Source organism: Carcharodon carcharias, chromosome 9, assembly GCF_017639515.1.
Source record: "Carcharodon carcharias isolate sCarCar2 chromosome 9, sCarCar2.pri, whole genome shotgun sequence".
Lineage (NCBI taxonomy): Eukaryota > Metazoa > Chordata > Chondrichthyes > Lamniformes > Lamnidae > Carcharodon > Carcharodon carcharias.
In genome coordinates, this window is record NC_054475.1 from 143,015,874 (window position 1) to 143,040,078 (window position 24,205).

Genomic DNA, 24,205 nt, shown 5'->3' on the forward strand with positions numbered 1-24,205 from the left:
ACTTAAGCATCGCGATGCTGTGCGCTGACGTCGGGACACTCGCGCGACATTTTAAGTGCTGACAGGTGGGCTCTGCCACCCACATGTCGGCCAGAAGATTCAGCCCCATGAGTAAGATTTTGGGTCCTCAGTATGAGGAGCCCTCCAACAGTGAGTCAGCTGGCTAGGTGGCTATTGCAAAATATGGCGTGGAGTTTACAAGGAGTTTAGGATGTTCAGAGGCAACCTGGTTATGTCATGGAGCTTGTGGGGGTTTGGTGTTTGGTGGAGGTGTAAAGTGGGGGATCAAAAGTTGTTAGAGCCAAGCTTATTAGTAAGTTTGTGATTGTTTAGTGATTTTAAAAATGTTACAAATGTTATTGTTGAAAAGAAATAAAAACTTACATTTATTTATTGTGTTTCATGACCTCAAGTCATCCCCAAGCACTTCCCAGCCAATGAAGTGCTATTCAAATGTAGCCACTGTTGTAATGTAGAAACGATGGAAGCCAATTTGCACACAGCAAGCTCCGACACAACAACAATATGATAATGACCAGATAATCTGTTTTTAGTGATGCAGATTGAGGGAATAATATTGGCCAGGACGGCTGGGTTAACCTCGCCTCCCTTCTTCAAAAGAATGCTGTTCGATCTTTTACGTCTGCCTGAGCAAGCAGTTTAGTGTTGATCTGAAAGACAGCTCCTCCAATGGTGCAGCATTCCCTCAATCAGTACAGCATGGAGCATCAGCTTAGATTTGTGTGATTAAGGCTGTAGAATGGAACTTGAACCCACAACCTTCTGACTCGGAGGTGGCTACCAACTGAGCCATGGCTGACACCTGTTAGTGGTAGGTGGTAGCATTGCTAAACAAAGGTGATAGATTATCAGAATATTTTACTAGAATTTAAATACTGTGCAATAAAATTAGAGAATGTCAAAAAGTAAAGACAAACCATTTGGAAGAACAGGGATCTAATCAAAAAGAAAATGATTAATAGGGAACAGACTTAAAATGCATCAGAGAAGATATATAAAAAGTGAATGATAATGGCCTCTCATTTCTATTGTCTCTTTATTTAGAAATAATACTTTCTGTAAATGTGTTATTAAATAAATATTAGGAATGTGAGGTCATCATTACCATGTCTTTTGTTTAAAAAAAATCACAACACTGTGTAGAATTCTGATTCACCCTGATGTTCTGGTGTTTTTTTTTCTATTTAAAGCATATCACATATTTCCCAATCTATTCCCATTTGATCTGTTAATTGCATATACTCCTGTTACAGCTCATTGCACAACTTCTGACTGCATCTGTCAGCTGTAATGAAAATTAACCAGTGGCAGGCAACAGCAATACCCAAACTGTGAAACCTATTAAGAGAAATTCAATTCAATGCCTCAGGAGACCCTTCCTTCATACATAAGCTCGGGAATGTGCAGACATTTCTTTTTAAAGGGGCATTGCTACTTGCAAAAGGGCTTGCATGGCAGCTTCATAGACAGGAGTGAGTTTAATTATCTTCCCAAAGATGTAACTGCCTTTCTGACCCCTCCCACCAGTGGGATCTTCCAGTCCCACTGAAGTCAACAGAGACTTGAATGGCTCACCGCATTTGCTGTGGTGAACTCGCAACGATGAGCTGGAAAATCCTGGCCACTGTCTAATTGATTACATTTGTCTATTACTATCTGTTACACTAATTTATTCCCTTCTTCCTATTGATAACTCCTGCTGACCTATGATTCAATTGTGCCAATAGCTTCAAGTATCTTGTCCAAGTGCTTATTCTGAAGTTAGGCACTGAAGGGGTAATTTTTAATTCTCTCCAATGGGCTGAAGAGGTGCAGATGAGCAGTTAAAGTGAAACGGATCCATTTCCTAAACCTTTTCCACTGATTTTCAATTTTAATGCTGCCAGTTTGGTGGTGGTTAAGGCCAGACTCTGATGACAAGGAATTTCATTAATAAATGCAAATTGGGCTCCCATCACATACCTGGAATTTTAACTCCTGCAGCTGCTCCATCAGGTGAGGTTGCTGGGGGAGGCCAGTAGACCTCTCTAAGGTAAGTAAGCTAACTGACTTCAATGGAGACTAAAATCAAGCAAATGTAAAACTAACGGTCAACCTGACCCACCCGTTTCCTGTTAGGTTAAATGACCCCCTCAGTTTCACATCATACAATAAATTTATGCAATGAGTCATTAAAAAGAAAGAACAAAAGTAGATCACAAAATTTTTAATGTGTTTTTTTATCTGAAAGCTTGTACTGAAATTGGGAATGTTGATTTTTTTTTAAAATGAAGCAATTAAGAGTAATTCATTTTTTGCTGTTTAGTCTTTGGCTATCAAAATTACACAGCTGCCATCGTTGCAAACAATGTAATCGCATTACTACAGAAGATGGTGTGGTGATCAATTGGCTGGAGGAGAACTCATATCAGTTCATGGAAAATGACAGCAAGAGACTGCCACTGTGGTGTGCACATGCAACTCATCCCAATTGCATATAATGCTTAAAGGGCCTCAGAAGAACAAGGAAACTGAGCACAAAAAGGCAGCATAATAAGAAAAGCAAATTACTGCAGATGTTGTAAATTGGAAATAAGACCAGAAAATGCTGGAAAAACTCAGGTCTGACAGCATTTATGAAGAGAGTAACATTTTGAGTCCAAGATGACTCTTCTTCGGAACTGCTGCCGCCTGGCTGCCTCTACCCCCACCGCAATTATACCTGCGATGGGGGTGGCAGTGGGCCAATTGGGGCCCTTAGGTGGGCAATTAATGTCCACTTAAGGGCCTCAGCCCACCACCACCAGGATTTAATTAGTGGTGGAAGGGCCCTACCCAAAGTGGTTAACCCAGCTGGTTTCTTTGCACAGGCTGTTGGTGGGGGGAGGGGGGTGTCTCTCCTTAACAGTCCCCTGGGCCCATTGCAGGGCTCCCCAGGGTTTTATACGTTCACAGCTTGCCTCCTCCCCCCCCACCCCCCCACCACCCCCCGCATTCCCTCATTGACCTCTCAAACCCCTACCACCCAGCCTCCTCACTGGGGCCTGCAGGCTTGGCACCTGGCCAGATCCCCCAGACACTGGCCCAAAATGATCCCACGCTGTATGCCTCAGTCCTGAAGTACCGGAGAGATGCCGGCCTCTGATTGGCTGGCCACTCTGAGGCGGGGCTTCCTATCGCTGAGGGCAGAAATCCTGGGTTAAATTTTCATCTGGGTGCAAAGTCATGTTTCAGTGCGTGAATGGCCACATTTTGAATATTTTGTAGGAAATCTGATGGTCCTCCACATTCGTGACCCCATGCCATTTTCCTCGGGCCTTTTAGCAGGTCGGGAATGCCTACAAAATGCACAACCACCCACTGATATTGGTTTCCCCATTTTAAATGGGGGATAAAAGTTGGATTTCCTCTACATACCATTTTTGTCTGGTTTAAAGCACGCACCAACTTTGAGAGCTCATGAAGAAAATGGAAAGCCTGTTGAGGCATTGGGAACATTCTGAAAAATAAGTGTAAAATGTTTCAACACCTTCGAATGTCATTATTAGATGGTAATTGTAATGTAGATGCACTTTTAATGCAGTGTTTCATCGTAGGGATCTATGCTGAAAAGTTAAGTTGGTCCTTACATTAACCAGCATTGTGTAATTGTTATAAGCATTACAGTACTTTTCCAATGGAGAAAGTGCTATAATGTATTTTTTAAAATTAAAATATGTCCTCTGCTGCCATGTTTTTGTGCTCAATTTAATTGGACTGGCAGATCTGGCTGTTTAAAAAAGAGCCTTGCTTCTGTAGGTAGAAAAAATAGTCTACACCTGCTCCCTTCCTTTGATCGACAGGCACTCTGCTTTCAAATGTAAATAGGTATCTGTTCTATCAATGTCATAGAGTCATTAATAGCACAGAAGGAGGCCATTTGGCCCCATTGAGTCCATGCCAGCTAACTGCAGAGAAATCCATCCAACTCCCACTCTCCTGTTCAACCCCGTGGCCCTGCAATTTAATTTCCTTTTAGTGCCCATCCAATTTCCTTTTAAAATAAATTATTGTTTCTGCATCCACCACCCTCGTCTGCAGCGAGCTCCATGTCATTATTACTCACTGTGTAAAAAAGTTCTTCCTCACGTTCAAGCTTTTGTTATGTCAGCTGTTTCATTATGAATGGAACAGCAGATGGTCTTATTGATCCAAGAACTATTGGATCTTTTATGAGCCTACAATAACAGAAAATGACTTTGATGTGGTTTTTTGTTTGTTTGCAAATTTAATAGGCACTTAAAGGATTACAGCTATTTTTTCCCTTGAGCTTTTTGATCCAGTACCAATGACTGTGAGTTGAAATTCAGCCATTTCTTAGATTTTTAGGGCTTTAATGTTTCACAATGAATTTAAAATAATTGCCATTGGTATTGCATGGCTCCTGAGAACTGTACATAGTGCTTACTGGGTGAGTGGCTATGGAGGATACAAGGGGGCATAGAGGTGGCATGGGAGAACATGAGGCAAGGGTGTGGCATGGGGGAAACATGAGATGATATTGGGTGGCATCGGGGGGTGGGTGGAGGGGCAATGGTGAGGTTGAGGGGGCCTTTCAACATTGTTGGAAGCTGGAATGTTGTGTTAGAGAGCAAGGTGTGCCTGCCTGCTAACCAGCTCACCTCCGCACCTACAATCCTCACATACTCTATCGCCACTGGCAAAATGTATTGCAAACCCAACCCTTGTGTGGAAAGACAACAATTCCTCGTAAAGTCACGCGAGTGGCATGTGCATTTTGTTAGCCACAGAAGTGCGCAGTTTGGATTTTCCCAAGCCCAGACAAAAATTTGGGCCCCTCCCTCCAGTCAATTAACATAACTGTGGGTCAGGCGGTGTCCCCCTTGGAGGGCTGACCCCCAGGGGAGGGGGGAATCCCACACCTCATACAATTCAACCCACTGAATAGTGCTATTGGAATGGATTGCTGCAATATGTCAATGATTTAGTTTAACATAATAGCTTAATGATATCATCTAGTATAGATTTATGAATGTGTTTATGCTAATTACAGAATTTGGATATCAGAGACTTCACCTTTTTGAATCCAGCATAAACTACTTTTAATGAACTGGTTTGTGCCTGGGATGGTTTGTCTGTTATAAGCAGCTATTTGATTTATCCCTCAGGACACAGGTTAATAAGACCTGGGATCTGCTGTAGTTTGCAATAGGAGATCATGGTAATTACAGCCAGACATCACCTTACAATGACAACTAATGCTTTATTTGATCCGGACTTTTAAGTTACAAGTTAAATCTTTTCTTATGCTTCTAATTGATGTGGCTGGGTTCTAGCATGCCTCATCAGCTGAGTAGGAACTTTATCAACATTCAGGATCATCGGATCCTCCCAACATCCTTTCAGGTCTCTTGTCCATTATAGGTGTTCTCAACCAAGGCAGCCCCAGTCCCCTAGGGATTCAAAGCGTCTGCCGCTGCTACAGCCGCCCCACGGCTTCTCCTAACACTATCAATCTTGCCCCCAGATCAACGCAGCTCTTACTGATTCACAGGCAACCATCGCAGTTTGCACCATACCAGTCATGTGACCTGCCCAACCTTTGACTGCTCCCTCAGATGCTAGCAATTCATTTTCAAAATTCAACATTAAAATTGAACTGCTAACAATATGTTTAATACATTTTTCACTGTTTATATCCAATGGTAAAATGTGATCTTACGACATGTGATGTTTATTACATCTCTCCCAGTATTCCTTCCTTGTCCTGCCCCACACCCAAACCTGTGCTGTCGGATGGCACGAGCCGACCATTCTGTTTGAATTCTTGGTGCATACGGGGGTAGAAGTTTCAATAGAGAGAGTCTCAGCATATTGAAAACATGAGGAAGGAAACACAGAGCTTGTAGCCAATTGATACATTTGGATGGGAACTATTTAGGGATCCAGTCAGTGGCCGTGGGTAGTCCTGGAGGTAGGGAAGCAGATGATTAATCGATCCTGCAGAATCGGTTCATCTCAAAAGAAAAACCTGGCAAAAGCAGGACAAAAATACAGTCAAAAAAGCAAAGTAAGCTTTGGCTGGAAGCTATGGGTGGGTGGGTGGGTGGGGGGAATGAGCCCTGTTGATTCTGTCATGTCCTAGTATATTCTGAACTTCAAGCTAATTTTTATATTTTAAATGGTTACAATAAGATGCCTGAGCATCACCTGACTTCACTTGTGGATTGAAACACTCCCCAGTCTTAAGAGGGGAGAAGAGACACCTTCCAGATTGATGTTGACCCAATGCCCTTTCCTGAAACTAATTCAAAAGGGTGATTTTGAATTGAATGAGTCATTCAGATGCAAAGACATTGCCTGCCTCAAACTCTCAAGATGTGGAAATCTACAGCACAGAATGTCAAATCAACCTAACCATCCACCTTATTTGGAAAAGGACTTTGTAAAAGGTCACGTTATGAGACAGCTATGCTTTTTGTTAGCTTTAAAAATAACAGCAAGAAGCAGCGTTCTATCAGAAAGCCATCAAACCAGCTGCACAGCCAAGGCAATAAACAGCAATACCCTGAAAGTGGCAGAAAGACTCCCCCACAACCTGTACCAACTTCGAATTCGCCTGAAAGCCAACCTTCCAGAAATTCAACTACAGGAAGCCTCACAGCTTACTGAACATCCTCTGCTCTACCAGTCCTTCATTTCAACTAAAGCATCAACTCATCTAAGAAACTTCAGGCCTGCCACAAAAGAGGCTGAAACAAATTTTAATTGCATTGTTTTACATTCACCTGCATCTAATCTTTGTGTGTGTGATATTGTGTGTAAGACATCACATTTTAAATCTCATGGCAAATGTATTATAATAAGTAACCTTCCTTATTTTTTAAGACGCACACAAAGCTTGCTGCTGGGCTTATTTAAATTGGGACGATCACTCTGACAATAAGAAAACACACATCTTTTAAACACAAACATATTGACCACAGGCAATAAAAAGGAACACAAATTCTATCCATGACAATTCTTTGTATAGAACATGTAGGGAGAGAAATATGTAAGGAGATGTGACCAAAACAGCATGCAGAATCAGTCTCAGAGGAGAAGCACCAGATCATCTACTTAAACTGAAGCAAAGGAAGGAAAATGGTGTGTAGTTATTTTAAACCTGCTATTGAGTGGAGGGAAGTTAGGAATGTTGGTAGTCCCCTGGACCTGTGGGGTTGTTGGCATAGTGCTGCTTCAAGCACAGGTATGGGGATTTGCAGCTTCATAATGCTGGACAGGGGCAGTGTAGACACATTCAATAAGAGCTTTCAAAAGGGAATTGGTTAAATTCCTGAAAGGGAAAAAAAAACGCAGGGATGTGAGGAAAGGAGCAGGAAATATGACTGACTGGACTACTCTTCAAATGAGCTGACAGTCCAAATCGGCCAACGGCCTCCTTCCTATTATTCTGCTCTGTTTGAGACAGTAAGGGTGCTGGGCATTGAAGGCAGGGAGGACACCAGACATTAGTGACAGTAAAGACACTGGGCACTGGAGACAGTGAGTAAGACAGGCATTGAAGACAGTGAGGGCTCCCGTGTAAGTGCTCCAATGAATATATCAATGCTCCTTCTGTGGCACTAAGAGTGGTGATCCCATTTAGTATAACATACCTATGTGAAACTGGATTTTCAGCAATGGCATCAATGGAAACAAAGTAACGAGCCATGATGAACATTGACCATGACGTGGGCGTGCTTGTCAAAGATACGGCTACATTCTGACAGAATTATTACACTGCCCTGCAGCAGCAACAAGTTTCACAATAAGTAAAACAAATATAATAAATATATGCTTAATTGTGTGAGTAATTTTCAAACACAAAACAATAGTTGTGTTATGTTACAGGGGGCAATGATATTTTTGTAGCACAGGAGAGGGAATCTCAGAGTGAAAAAGGTTGAGAATCCTTGCATTACAGCTCATCTCCACCCCATCCTCCACTTCCATATGGTAAACTGGAAGGGCTGGATTCCACCACAGACTTTGAGACTCACCGACAATGGGACAAAATGGTGGTCCTGAGCACACACCTGCCTGTAGCGGCATAATATTTCCAGAAGCATTCTCCTAATCAGCCTCCTCCACATTCACTAACCTTAGGCTGCAATGCTACAAGCTGAAGCAGAGCCTTGGCAACTCTGGAACCTGAGAAGCTCCACTGGCAAAGGTGGACTGGGGACAACGAGGGCACCTCAACATGGAGGCATCTTCACAAGCGTTTATAAATTTAAGAACTGAGGGAGACAGAAACCAGTAAGGATCATTGGAGTGGAGAGGAAACCCCCTGGAGGATTTGTTTGGGCCATGCGTGCAGCCTTTAATGCCCTCATCTCCCTTGTGGGGCATGAAGCCTCCGGCCTAGCAAAGGCAGGCCTCCTCCATTGAAATGACAGCCTTCACACGCAGTGGGGAGCAGGGAAAATCTGCCAGTGCAAAATGCCATCGTGGCCTCAAAACTGCCTGTAACTGGGACCTTAATCATCATAATTGGCTGCCCGCCTCTAAGATGCAGGAAGCCGATCTGGTTCCCTGCCACCTCCTGGGAAACTTCCCCCATGGCAGGAATTTTATGGGGAGCCATAACAATACTCATCTACATGTCAGACCACCACCACCACCCCCCGGACCCCCATTCCCACCTCCAAATTAAAGCCTGAAGCGTTGACAGTTGATCCCAAGTTCCTCAATCTTGGATACCCAACAAAATCAACTAGCTGCGATGGGTAATAACCAACTTTTGTTAGTATGCTTACTGATAAACTCCACAGATTTGGTTTGCAATTCAAGGTTTTGTCCATTATAAGTGGTTGCCCACCATATCCGATTCTGATCCACAGTGAGTGAATGGGACTTTTGTAAAGAAAATACCATTTTTTCCAATATTATTGTGAATACTGTGAAGCAGGCTTATGGGAGCTGTGTGTATGTGTGTGTGACTAATTTAATTAAACCAAAGACAATCAGACTGCAAGGTTTAAATCATCAAAGGGCTTGGTGTAAAAGCAGGCATTTTGAAGTGGAGATGAACTAGCTAAGATGAGATACAAGTAAATACAGTGCGAATAGGATATTACTTTAGGAGATAAATGAGGAGTTGAATTTTTAGCTGTTGAGTTTCAAAGAGAAACAAAAGGAAGTTTTACATCTGGCAAGGATCATAAATGAATAAAGCAAAGTTATTAAGTTTACTTTTCCTGAAAGTACTGGCCATAAAGACAAAATGAAAGATTTTTAATGGGGTGAATTTTCCGGTCAGCAAGCAGGGGTGGGGCCTGCTCGCCAACATGTAAAATGACGCGTGGTGATGTCGGGCAGGCGTCCTGATGTCATGGCGTGTCATTTAGATTTTCAGTTCGGCGGGCGCACAGCCAAGTCAACTGCACACCCGCCAAACTGTCAAAGGCCTGTTAGAAACTAACTTAAATAGTTAGATGAGCTGCCCATCCAACCTTAAGGTTGTCGGGCAGGCGAACAGCCCAGACAGCCTTCACATTTTTCATGAAACCTCATCGACAGGCAAAAAAAAATTTCAAAAAAATTCACTGACATGTCCCAGCTCATGTGACACTGTCATATGAGGTGATATGTTTTAAAAGTTTTTAATTTCTTTATTTTGATGTTTAAAACCTAAACAAATCCCCCGAGACACAAAGGTGCCTCATTGGAGATTTCTGGTGCTCCTTCGCGTGCATGCGTGAAAGAGTGCAGGATCTGACTCAGGGAACCCACCCCCCTGCCCACACAGGGAGCGCTCAGCGCTTCTGGGCAAGTTTCATGCCGAGCGGACCTTAATTGGCCCACCCACGTAAAATGGTGGCGCGCACCCAATTGGAAGCGCCGATCGGATTCATGCTCACTCCCGCCTGACCCTGCACAACCCCCCCAGAAGGGGGTAAAATTCAGCCCTATATTCTGGGAAAGGTAACTTCCAAAGAAAGTTAAGAACAATGGGTTTAAAGATGAAAGAGAAAAAACATATATAAGGAAAGGCTGAAAGCTGTATAGGTGGCGTGCCATGTGATATCTTGAAGAATGTGCTGTGCGAGGACAGGCCTGTGAAGTAAGCGGCCTTTAGCGTTTGCTTGTTTTCCAGAAAGCAAGGCTTTGTTGCAAGCCTTGGATTTCCATTGTTAGGTGAGAGGGAGAGAGAAGGCTGTGAAATACCTCTCCTATAGCAACAGTGGGTGCATTGTGACAACATTACTGGAATTTTTATAGATTAAAAATCTATAGGGACTGTTGCTGGAAAAGGTCATTTATTTGTGAGTCTAGCTAAGCAGAAATCTTTGGAAAATGTTGAAAAACTAAATTTAACCGTGTAACTGTAAGCTTGTGTGTTTAAGTTTTCTTTTCCTTGTTAATAAATGTTTTAATTTATCAATTAAAATCTCAAAAAGTGGTAGTGGAATCTTTACTTCTGACTTCAGTACACATAGCTTCTCGGAATAAAATTGCAAATTGCAAATTGTTGTGATAGCTTGGCCAAGTTTCCCTTTGGGATTTGGTCAGCCCGGCAATTCCCACCTGCCATATCATAACACTGTATATGAGATATTAATTATGCAGAACAAAATCTCAGTGTAATACCTTTTGCCTTCGTTTTTCCTTCCTTTTATCCTCTGTAGCCTGCAGCATTTTTTCCTTCCATAAATTGAAGAAATAGGAGGAATCTGTGTAAAATTTCAGCCCATCTTTTCTGTCATCCCTGCAACATATATGCAAAAAGCAGTTATATATTTCCCCTGATATTACTTCACCTAGCCCTTCACAGGGCATGAACCTGTTCAGAATATAAACGATAGCGCAAGAATATGCTGCAGAAAACAAATTATTACATTGCAGATCTTTCACATGATCGCAATTACCCTTCAAATCAAAGGTCAGCATAAGTAACTGCATTTTCTGCCAGATTATTAATTTTTCTACCTTTCCCCTGGCAGAACCAACAACGTCATTGCTCTCTTCAATTCGTCTATGACACTTTTATTCAATTTTATAACTGCCTCTGACTCTCGTAAGAGTCAAATTTGTGAAATGTTGTCAACTTTGGAAAACACTACCTGGGCCATTTTTTAAAATTATACTTGACCAGCTCCATGGGTCTACTCTTAACAGTCCCAATTTCTGTGGTAATATACTCACTCCTGGGCTTCATTGTTTTTCCTGCATTAAATTGTTGGTGTACATCTTAGCCTTATAACAAACTCCAAAACAGTGTTTGATCAAGTGCGAATCATACCCCAAATCTAACAAAATTGACTCACTCTATTCCACTGCAGGTGTTTAGCAATGTATAAAGTTAATTTAGCACCTTGCTTAGCTTCTTTGCTTTACCTTTAAATGGAGTATCTCTTCCATTTAATCAATGAACAAATTATCCCTTACTTAGCACATCATCACCCAGTCCCCTGCTGTTTAGAAGCGCAAGTAGCACAGCACTTCCGTACTAAATGTTTAGTTGTATAAACAACGGCATAGAAAATAACCTATAGATCTACAAAAAATAAAAACAGAAAATGCTAAAAATATTGAGCAGAATGCTTTAGAACATAATTTGCAGATATATGCATTCATTTTGTTGCAGATTACAAGTACAATAAAAACGAATGGAGGGAATGTTACCTTGCATGAATTTTCTCATCCACAGTAAGACATTGGACCAGAGCATCATGCTATGAGAAGCATATCTAATGGCTCTCAACAAGCTTCGTAGAGCAGGAATGCAACACGTTGGGTGTACCTACACTACGTGGACTGCAGTGATTCAAGATGGTGGCTCACCACTACCTTCAAGGGGAAACATGCTCACATCCCACAAATGGATAAAAAGAAATATGCATATAATACTCGGGAGGATTACAAGGTATTATATTAGGGAGAATTGAACAGTTCAGTACGTTTCACCTTTAGATTCAAAATCAATGTATTTTGCTGAGATGAAAGTGACCTCTCCAGCTATGCAGCTACTAAAGGAAATGAGATTAGTCCGCAACTGCAGCACTCTGTGAAGTTTTGGACACTCTATTATCGAAGGGACATAAAACCATGAGAGCGCAAAGTATAAATTCACCAGGATATTGCCAAGAGTGGGAAGCTTTAGATATATAGACAGATTGGAAATAGTTGAGCTTTTTCCATTAGAACTTCCATTCGTAGAAATGGTTAAGCAAAGATTTAATCGAAGGTTTCAAAATTATGAAAGGGGTGAATAAGGAAAAGTACTTATCTTGGTTGGGGGTATCAGTGATAAAGGGCAATCAACTTAAAACTGTTGCTAAGAATTTGTGGAGAAAAGTTAGAATACATTTATTTACACAAGAGTTGTTAGTGCATGGAATGCTTTGCCATGAGGCAGATACCATTGCATGCTTTAAAGAAACAGTGGATCAACAGTTGAAGCATGGGAAAATGCAATGCTATGGAGACAAAGCATGGCAGTACAATTAGTTCAGGATCGCTCTAGCAGGGAACTAACTAGAATTAAATGACCTCATCCTGTGCTATGATCCTATTGAGGGAGCAGTCTTCAGGCCACTGTATAAAATTGCTCATAATTTCACACTAAATTGCCAGCATGACTCAGAGGCGCTGAAAGAATGGTAATTATAGGAGATGGAAAATCATACCTGTACATTTGTATATTATTTTGTACAACAGGTCAGGAATACACTTGGTGAAATTTTAACCCATTCCCCACACCTCCCCCACCCCCACCGCCCCCACAGTTGGTGTGAAACTCAAGCCCTGCTGTGAATGCATCTATTTCTAGTTTAACTGGGGTAGTTTCAGGGGCAGTGAGTAACCCTGCTTGATGAGGATGTCAGTAATTTAAATAGAGACTTGCATTTATATAGCACCTTTCAGTACAGCCAAATGGCCCAATGCACTTGGCAACCAAAAACATACTTTTGAAGTGAAGTCACTGTTGTAATGTAGTTAATTTGCTCACAGCAAGCTCCCACAAACAGAAATGTAAGAATAGCCAGATAATCTGTTTTTATTATGTAGATTAAGGGATAAATATTGGCCAAGACCCCAGGAGTAACCACTCTGCGCCTCTTCGAAATAGTGCCATGGGACGTCCACTTGAGAAGGCAGATGGGCCTCAGTTTAATGTCTCACCTAAAAGACAGCAGCCCTGACAGTGCAGCAATGTTACAAATGGCAAGTAACATTCATGCCACACAATTGTCAGGCAATGGCCATCTCCAACAAGAAAGAATCCAACCATTGCCTTTGATGTTCAATGGCATTGCTGAATCCCACACGATCAACATCCTGGGGGTTACCATTGACTAGAAAATGAACTGGACTAGCCATATAAATACTGTAGCTACAAGAGCAGGTCAGAGGCTAGGAATTGTGTGATGAGTAACTCACCTCCTGACTCCCCAAAGCCTGACCACCATCTACAAGGCACAAGTCAGGAGTGTGGTGGAATACTCCCCACTTCCATGGATAATGCAGCTCCCATAACACTGAAGAAGTTTGACACCATCCAGGACAAAGCAGCCCACTTGATTGGCACCACATCCACAAACATTCACTCTCTCCACCACCAACACACAGTAGCAGCAGTGTGTATCATCTACAAGATGCACTGCAGGAATTCACCAAGGCTCCTTAGACAGCACATTCCAAACCCACAATCACTACTATCTAGAAGGACAAGGGCAGCAGATACATGGGAACACCACCACCTGGAAGTTCCCCTCCGAGTCACTCAACATTCTGACTTGGAAATATATCATCGTTCCTTCACTGTCGCTGGGTCAAAATCCTGGATCTCCCTTCCTAACAGCACTATGGGTGTACCTACACCACATGGACTGCAGCGGTTCAAGAAGGCAGCTCACCACCACCTGCTCAACGACTACTAGGTATGGGCAATAAATGCTGGTCCAGCGAGAGAAGCCCACATACCGAGAATGAATAAATAAAAAAAACTCCCTCAGTTCTGCACTGGAACATCAGCCTAGACTGTGCTTCCAAGTCTTGGAGTGAGACTTGAATCCACAACCTTTTGACTCCGTGGCAAGAGCATTACCAACTGGGCCACAGCTGACATACAACATGTTAACAAGGCTCTGTATCTCAGACTTTAGCAGACGTTTATGTGTAATGGCTGCAGACCAGGTTTCCCAGGGCTCAGGGTAACAGGCTGTTAAAGGGAGGGTGAGAACTAATAGGCCCAGCAGTTAAGTGCTTTTCCAACACTGCATGTGGGCCAAGTAGAAGTACTTCACCCTAGTCCCTAAAGCTAACCTGCTGTAGTCCGCCACCCTCCCCACAATTCCATCCTCCATGGTCCTATGCCAACACACCACGATCTGATCCCACAATCGATCCCACCTCCAACAATCTGACATTTGTTCCCCCGGCCGTGATCCAACACCCCCCACCATGATCTGACTTCGCCCTTCCACGATCCAATCTCCGGAACCCCATGATCCAAAACACCGCAATCTGGCACCGATTACATCCTGCATTCCAACCTTCTTTGCGATACTTTCCCTGGAGCCCCCCACCATAATTTGATACCCCCACAATCAGACTAATCCGTGATTCGATGCCAATCTCTCACGATCTTTCCATCCCTCCCTCTTTCCACTCCAGCTCCGAGCTGCAGTCTTCTCCTGATGGCATTCTCATGTGAGAGCTCGCCAAATTCTCAACTTGGTCAGCTGCTGGGTGGTAAACAGAGAAAAATTCAACTGGGCTTCATGATCTCCATATTACTGCTAAAAGTCTCCCATTTTTCCATAAATAATGGGGCCATTATGTGGTAAAATGTTTTACTTTATACCATGTCTGAGCTGTATCTGACTTGACCATACTACGTGCTGATAATGTTACCTTGATGGACGTACAAAAATTCACCAAAACTTCTTGAGGAAAGAATTGGATTTGTTTACAAACTTGAGGATTTGGTTGAGGAAAGCAATTTTCTCCTCCAATGTATTATTTGGATTTGAGTGCATTTTCACGTGCCCAGTGAACTCTTACCTATATGGTGTCAAGATGTTGAGGGGCGGTGGTTTATCACATTGCTGGAACATTTCCAACACTGGATTTGGAATAGTATTCCGTGAAACCACCTGCTGATCTTGTGTTGTTGAACTCTTAAATGCTTTCCTCATGTTGATGTCCTGAAGTGAGACTGCAAACCAAAAGAAACAGAAAGCTATTGAAATATTATATCCACTTTTATTCATATAGTAACAATAAATGATTAATACGAAAGAGCAACTTAACTTTTAGCCTCAATTTGTTATTGCACAAATGTCCCCATTAAACACTCTCTGAAATGATTTTTGCACCAATTTTAACATTTTTAAAATTTATTCTTTCATGGAATACAGGCATCACTGGCAAGGCCAGCATTTGTTGTCCATCCCTAGTTGCCCTTAAACTGAGTGGCTTGCCACACCATTTCAGAAGGCAGTTAAAAGTCAGCCACATTGTTGTGAGTCTGCAGTCACATGTAGGCCAGGCCAGGTTAGGATGGCAGATTTCCTTCCCTAAAGGCCATTAGTGAGCCAGATGGGTTTTAAACAATGGTTTCATGGTCATCATTACTAAGTCTAATTTTTCAATTCTAGGCTATTAATTGAATACAAATTCCACCAGCTGCATTGGTGGGATTTGTACCCTTGCGCTCAGAACATTAGCCTGGGCTTCTGGATCACTAGCCCAGCAATATTACCACTATATCACCATCTCCCCTCAATTGTGCATAATGACGGTTCTCAAGTTAAATGTAATCAAATTATGTGATGGTTACTGTTTCCTTTATGGAATGACACATACAAGAGCTACCCCTACCATTGTTTCTGCTCATAGTAATTTCTCCCCCTCTATTCAGTTTCTGCCAATTTTTCTCCTTGCTTCCATTCCTACAAAGAGTTTTTGACTTCTCCATGAGTAATGATGCCATGGGTTTGGAGTGACTACCCTATTACAGACCTCATTTTGTCCTTGTCCCACCCATCCCTTGCTCAAAACCTATTACAACTCTAACTTCTCCCAGTTCTGATGTAAGGTCATCGACTTGAAATGTTAACTCTGTTTTGCTCTCAACAGATGCTGCCAGACCTGAGTATTTCCAGCATTTTCTGTTCTTATTTCAGATTTCCTGCTTCCACATTTCCAGCTTTCGACTGATGTTGGAGTCAGTTGGATATGCCATCTGAAGTTCCAAGCACTTACCCTATGAAATGGTTAGACAGAAGGAAGGCATTTAACCTGTTGCGCCCCTGGCAGCTTGCATGCAGTCACTGAGATACTTGTGGTACTGCATCCAGGCCCTCGGGGTTGGATTCCTGGCACTGACTTCCAAAGGTATCTGCCTTTTGACTGTGTGACTGAATGCCTCCTATGGATATAGGACATCTTTCCTCCTTTCCACATCCTCTAGCAAAACCAACACACAGCATCCAAAAACCCTGGAACCCACTTCTGCCCATGTAGTGCAATTTTTTTTGTCTTTTCCAGGACATATTCAGTTCCTACATGATTGTCAACACCTGCTCCAGCCACAGTGCATCTTCCCTTCATGAGATGCAGCCTTTCTTTAAATGGTGCTGGAAAGTTACAATTTTGGGCCTTTTGCTGATGCAGCCAACAAACAGTGCAGTTAACACCGGCTGCACTTAGCTATCATGCTAATCTGCAGACAGCACAAATTTGGCATGCTCCCTACATTTCAATCTATAGTCAACTTTGGGGGCTGTCAAATTTAGCCCTTCTAGAATGAAAGCTCTGGAAAGGCCCATGCAAGGAAAATGGCCAAAAAAGATGGGGAGAAATTCTAAAACAAGTTCTCAACAGGAAATGCTGAAAGCATTCCGTAGTCTGTGATCATCAAGAAGAGAAAAGGCTGAATGAAAGAGACAAATCAACCTTATAGTGAAGAGCAGAGCAGAGTAGAATATCTTCCACAGTGTTGCTCCTGGAAGGGAAGTGGCTATGAAAGTAAATCAAAGGGTATTAAGAAAAGGAAAACCTGCAAAAGCTGAGAGGAAGAAGATGTTAGAAACATGCAGGTCAAGAAACATCTCAAAAAAAGGCAAGTTTAGTTCAGTTCTGTTCTTCCCTTCAACACAATTTCCATTTCCCTCTTTCAACTCCTTGCAGGACTGGCAGATCTACTGTATTTTTTCAGGACTTAATCTTTGCACTTCAAACTGTGTGAATCTTTTTTCTTTCCCTCTATTTTCTTGTTTTTTTATTCCTCTCTGAGCTCTTCCTGCGTTTTACACCATTTTAGCTTTACTCAGTCTTTTGTTCTTCCAATACTGTTTCACTATCTCACTAGAATGAGTTTTAACAGTTTCTTGTAAGCTACTCATTCCATTAACATACAGTTGGTGAGTAAACTAACCGTTCTCTCATTTTTCGCCTTCCTTTTCATTTTCTTCCACTCTACAAAAGGGGCTTATCTTTCAGTTTTCAGGAAGAGTTTTAGATTGGAAGCCTTGATGTGTCTTTTCTCTTTATCAAGGCTGAAAGAGCCATGTATGCTTTGGCTAATTTAAAAAAACCAAAGTATCACCACAACCCATTTCACATTAATGGTAACTTTCACAACTGTTGAAAATGTACATGCTTGGAGGAATTCCAGGTGTAATGCTAAAGACCTGTCTTCTTCACCTTCACCTCCAACAAGTGTGAAGACCTGGTGAGCTTTTTCGTCCAAGATAGAGGCCATCATCTCAACTGTCTCTGCTGCTTCATCCACCCTTCCCTTGCCCATCAAGACAAAACTCCTCCCAGGTTCTATGCCACCCACCTTCCTCCATCACCCCCCATACAGTAGTCCAGAAACCATGGCTTTGATGTTAAGAGGAGGGCAGGGAGGGTGTGGAGAAGCCTTGTAGTGGATGACAGACCCAACAAAACAGGACAACAGAGCCTCATTTAACTATGTATACAATATGTAAGTAATACCTAAGCACACCAAGTTTATAGCAACATAGCAAAGTCCACAGGGTTAAGATGCAGATTAATATAGTGAGATAATTAATAATCCCCATATACAGGATTAAGATTTAGGTTTATGGTGAAATTTCATTGCTTTCTTCCTTACAAAGGGTTAACTTTACATACTATTCTTTTTAGCTAAAGATCAAATCCTTTCCACCAAAATTAATATATTAAGTTAACAAGCTGTGGGGGAGTGTGTGTAAGCACAAATGGTTCTGCAAGCTGAAGTATGAGGGTAGAGAGACCTACAGGGTATTACTCATTATTACAACACATCAACTGTATATTTGGTGGGGGCGGGAGAGGAAGCATTGCTGAGGGCAAATTCACTTTCACAGTCACTGGAGGAAGCTTGGTTGCTGTTTCCAAAATCAAGGAGAGGCTGGAGAGGACTGCTTTTTAACTGACAAACCAAGATGACAAACCAGGATGAAAAGCCAAGCCCTGCAGTGCAGGACATCTGTGGCTCACCCTTCTCTGATGCAACATGTTGTAGCAATCCACAGAGTGGCTCCCAGGCAGGATGTTACTTGCAAATGTGGCTTTCAACAAAGTGACTGTAAAACACCTGCTGCAACTATCACCGTTCACAATTGTCAGTAACATTGTCTGCAGTAACTATCACCTGTTAACTATCATATTGAAATGTAGCTACATAAGAACAGAAATAGGGCATTGAGCCCCTTGAGCCTGTTCCATCATTTAGTTACATCATGGCTGATCTGTACCTCAACCTGCATTTCATCCATATCTCTTGATACCACACCAAACAAAAAGATATCAACATGTCTTGAAAGTTTCAGCATCCACAGGCTTTATGGGACAAAGGTTAATATTTCTACTACCTGTTGCATGAAGAAGAATGCCCTGATTTCATTGTGGCAATAGTTTCTGCATCTATGTTAATGACATGAAGCTCTATCTCTCCACCGCCTCTCTTCAAGCTTACACTATGTTTGTGCTGTCAAACAGCTTTGCAACAGTCATTCCTGGATGACGCACAATTTCCTCCTGTTAAAACTGTGGGGAAACTGAAGCTATCATCTTTGGCCCCGTCACAATCTCCATACCTTTGACACTGATGCCATCCTTTCCCCCAGCTACTCAGGTGAATGAGACTATTTGCAACCTCAGCATATTTTTTCAGCCCGTTGTTGGACATCTAACCGCATATCCACCGCGTCATAAAACACACCCACTTCCATCTCCGTAACATCGCCTGCCTCCACTCCTGCCTCAGCTCATTTGCTGTTGGATCAGTAATCCAGGTCTATATCATCTCTAACCATGACTATTCCAATATTCTCCAAGCCAGTTGCTCCATGTATCGTAAACTTCACTTATCGAAAATTGCTAAATATATCCTGCACGAAGTGTCTTTCGCCCAACACCCTCGACCGTATGTGCTCCTTTGGCTCCCAGTAGCCCAACGTCCCCAATTTAAAATTCTCATCTACATGTTTAAATCCTTCATGACTTTACCCTTTCCTATCCCTGTTACCTCCTAAAGCCTTAGGAAAAAGGGCATAGGGAGTTGGAACTCAACCTAGGGGGATTGCAGGGCTTGAAGCTATAAAAACAGAAATGAACTATGGTAATATTTTAAAAGGCCCAAAATGCAACGGCCATATTGTGAGGCTGCAGGAAAAAGACTTTTCACAGGAGACGCATTTTCAGTGTGAAAAATCAGGCCCAGCAAAATGATGGTATCATTTTGGTTTAGGAATCCCATCAATTTTAGTAAATATTGCTCTTAAAAATAAACAAACTCGATGCGTTTTAACCACAAATCTCAATCCTATTGGTTTCCATAGTTCACAGTCCTAAAAGCTCATTTCATAGTCATCAAGCAGACAAACAACTTGCAGAATTTCTGACTTAAACATTATGTTAATGGAAATGGAAGATAGTGGAAGGTCATCTTCCTGAACCAGTGAGGTTTCCATTGTTTGCACATCTGAGTGGCTTTCTTGGGTACAAAGAGCCAACCACATGAGTCGTACCATGTAGAGGTGGCGCACACAAATTTCATTTTTTTTGGCATTGGCACACAAAGAAATTTCCAAAAGGTGCCATTTAATAGCTTACCACGGTGAGATTTGAACCTCTAATCCTGCATCGAAACCACTACACTTTTGTACATAGTCAGTCAATTTACTGCAGATAACATCTTATCTTCGAATCAAGGCTGTATTGACTTCTGTGGAGAGTTTTTGTCATTCATTATTTATAGCAAATATGCAAAGACATATGTGAAGAATACATTCGCAAATCTGCCACAGTAATAACTGTTCCCCAAAGTCGGTACAACAGGAGTGAGTAAGAAGCTGTGGCCAAGGTCAAAAAATTGATTCAATCAGATCTCTATGAATATGGCAATAATTGCCATTTTAAGAAACCAAGCATGATCTCCCTGTGAACTTGCAAGGTAAACATATGTGTAATTGGGACTAAGTGCAGATGTCTATATGGGTCCTGCAAGCCAATGCGTTGCAACTAGCTCCTTATGTATGCTCTTGAAGTTCTTTACTCACTCTGTTTAACTGAAACTATTTAGTGGGAGATCACAACAGGGTGTTAGTATGTTGTAAGACTGAGACCAAAAGGGTAAAAAAGCTTCTTCACCCAACCCCATCTTCTGAAGAAGTAAAAGTTTATAAACAGAGTTAGCGGACAGGATTATCAGTCGGCAGGCGGGTGCGATTGGTGGGTCCGGGAGCGGTCAGGGGATGGACCGCCAACTGCAATCAGCCCCTGACTGTGTTTTCACGCTAGCTGGCCAATTAACAGCCAGCCAGCATGAGGCACACGCTGAAATGCTCAGCACTGCCAGGGTGGGGGGGGCAGGAGGGCGGGTGCTGATGTAAGTACGGGGGGGGCAGCGAGCACGGAATGAAAGCCTTCTGAAGACAGGGAGCTGCCTCAGGGAGCTGAAGATTTCAAAAGTGTTTTAAAGATTTTAAAATCAGAACAAAAATTTCCAATTATCACAGTCACCTGAACATATCCATTATAAAAATTCTGTCCATAGATTTTTTTAAAAATTTAATAATGGAAACCTCATCCTGCCCTTGGATGAGGTATCAGGAAAAATGCCAATTCACCTGTCCGCCAACCCTGAGGTTGGAAGGACCATGAAAATCGGTGACAATTACAACTTTAATGGGTTTAATTGCCCTTTTAATTGTCAGCGGGCATGCCTCAGGAGTTTGTTCATGCACGCCAACCGAAATATTATGCGAGCGTGGGATGACTTTGGGATGTTCACCTGACGTCATCACACAGTATTTTACGCTCGAGCAGGTCGGGCACACACCTGCACGCTGACCTGAAAATTTTGCCCAGTGATTTAGTTCTGAAAGGGCTGGGAATTATACTAATAGGCAGGAGAATGTTTTCAGCCTAGGGTGTGCATAGGCCTTCCTTTCATTTATCTTCTTATTTGTGACATTAATTTTTCAGAGCTCCTGTTTCTCATCATGTTCTTTGGTTGTGTGCGGTCGATTTAGCTGATTCCTCTTCCCCAATACACATAAAGGCACTACGTTACAGAAAACCCTCCCAGGATGCAACTGCTTATCAGTTTGCCCTGGTCCGTATCCCTCTTGCCCATTTCACTGACCTTCCTCTACAGTGGAATCCAATTGAGTGACTTTAATTGCCAGGCAATCAATCCTCTCCTGGAGAGAGTTAACTCGCATACAGAAATTGTTAGCTTCATTAAAAAGTTCCCCAAATATATCTTCAGCATGTCTACCTGTGAGAGAGAAGGCAAATATATCAGTCAGAACCACTGTCCATTTTAAGTGTTCTCAGTTTAATGCAGAGAAAGGTTAATTGCAACCTGCACGCAGAGAAGAAACTGAAGGGGACAAAGATATAAATGCAAGTTGTTTTTGTTGCTGCCAGTAAGATACCAGTGTGGTTTGTATGGCAAGATTTTGTGTGCTAAGTTGCTGTGGACAATTGTTTAAATTAGTAGGAACTGAAAGAATAACAAAACACATTTGAAGTCCTGAGCAGGGAGATTTCTGACCTCATCTTTTCTCATTTATTTCACCCAAGTGCCTATTACATGAGTGACATTGTACATCTCTGCCTCTGACTCAGCTCTTCTGCTGCTGAAACCCTTCACCATGCCTTTGTTACCTCCAGACGTGGCTATTTTAACTCACTCCTGGCTGACCTTCAATATTCTACCCTCAATAGACGAGCTCATTCAAAACTCTTCTGTCCAAGTCCACATTTAACACCCCATACTCACTGACCTACACTGGCTCCCAGTCTTTAAAGTTCTAATCCTCATTTTCAGATCCCTTCACAGCCTCGCTCCTCCCTACCTCTGCAATCTCTTCCAACTCTGCAACCCTCCAGGATATCTGTGCTCCTCTAATTCCGGCCTCTTGAGCACCCCTGAGTTTCAGCAAATTGGTGGCTATGCTTTCAGGACCTGGTACCTAATTTTGTGAATTCACCCCCTAAACCTCATTGTCTCTCTACTTCATTTTCCTTCTTTAAGATACTCCTTAAAACCTACCTCTGACCAAACTTCTGGTTATCTGACCTAATATCTCTTTATATGACCCAGGATCATATTTTGTTTTATAATGCCTCAATGGAGTACCTAGAGACATTTTATTATGCAGATTGCTACCACTTTAGCTTTGTCAACAACCACTAAAAGGAAAGTTGTTAAAATCAAACAAGATGCTTTAAGATCAACAAATTCCTTCCTCACCTGCTCATGCATTTGGAGCATATCTGAGGCAGTATTTACCTATATCTGCAAACTCTATTCAAGTTGCTTTACTATGGGTCTACTTTGGAGGGAAGCCTTAAGGGCATTTTTTTTATTATTCTTTCATGGGATGTGAGTGTCACTGGCAAGGCCAGCATTTGTTCCCATCCTTGATTCCCCTTGAGAAGATGGTGGTGAACCACCTTGAACCACTGCAACAATCTGGTGTATGTATATACACTGTAGGAAAGGAGTTCCAGAATTTTGACCCAGTAACGGTGAAGGAACAGCGATATAGTTCCAAATCAGGACGGTGTGTGGCTTGGAAAAGAAATTGCAGGTGGTGGTGTTCCCACTCATCTGCTACCCTTGTCCTTCTAGATGGTGGAGATCATAGGTTTGGAAGGTGCTGTTGATGGAGGCTTGGCAGGTTTCTGCAGTGCATCTTGTAGATGTTACACACTGCTGCCACTGTGTGTCGGTCGTGGAGGGAGTGAATGTTTAAGGCGATGGATGCGGTGCTGATCAAGCAGACTGCTCAGTTGAGCTTCTTGAGCGCTGTTGGAGGCGCACTCATCCAGGCAAGTCGGGAGTATTCCATCACAGTCCTGACTTATGCCTTGTAGATAGTGGAAAGTCTTTGGGGAGTCAGGAGGTGGGTCACTTGCTGCAGAATTCCCAGCATCTGTCCTGTTGTTTTGCCATTGTATTTACATGGTGAAATTTCCGCCACACTGTTCTAATGAACTGCCTTGACTTCATCTTCAGAAGAGCACACACTACTGCAACAATGTGGTATTTCCAGTTCCTATACCATGTGCTATGAGTCTATGCTTACTAGGAAGTAAGTTGAGGTTATCCAATCCCACGTGATCTAAGTCCTTTGTAACCACCAGGGAATAGATGGTTTCCATCACCAGGAATACATTTTTCTGGTTATGAATGATAAATCTTGGCAAGAATAATAACAGAAAACAGATTAAGCATGAAGCCTTGGTTACGTACTGAGACTGCCAAGCTGCTTTATAATGGCAGCTAACGTGCTGTTTGTCACACATTCCAACTCACTGGTGACACCCTCTGGTAAAGCCCCATGACACAGATGCCGTGGTTCAATGATCCTCTTGATGAGCGGCATCTTTATTTCAGATCAGCATCAAATCCCTGAACCAGAATATATTACATAAGAAAGTTAGACATGGCAAGGGTTTTGTAAAAGTAGTCACTTTTTATACCAACAATATTTTTCTCAAAGTTGAACACCTATTAGCTATTACAGGAATGGTGGCATAGTAACTATGCTACCGGACTAGTAATCCAGAAACCAAGACTAATGATCCAGAGACCAAATTCAAATCCCACCACATAAGCAGGGAATTTTAAATTTAATTGATTAATAAATCTGGAATAAAATACTATTTATCAGTAATGATT

The 24,205-nt window shown here is 42.3% G+C and overlaps 1 protein-coding gene across 1 annotated transcript in view; it reads right to left on the minus strand.

The window, feature by feature from the left end:
- Positions 1-23,909, minus strand: part of LOC121282305 (wiskott-Aldrich syndrome protein family member 3-like) — a 41,779-nt gene extending 17,870 nt beyond the window's left edge. Inside the window, exons 1-5 of the mRNA XM_041195966.1 lie at positions 23,777-23,909; positions 21,656-21,790; positions 15,055-15,208; positions 10,636-10,753; positions 7,166-7,168 (exon numbers count right to left, since the gene is read on the minus strand). Coding sequence (XP_041051900.1) covers positions 7,166-7,168; positions 10,636-10,753; positions 15,055-15,208; positions 21,656-21,790; positions 23,777-23,909 — 543 coding nt within the window. The remainder of the gene's footprint in view (positions 1-7,165; positions 7,169-10,635; positions 10,754-15,054; positions 15,209-21,655; positions 21,791-23,776) is intronic.
- Between the last annotated feature and the right edge of the window lie 296 nt (positions 23,910-24,205).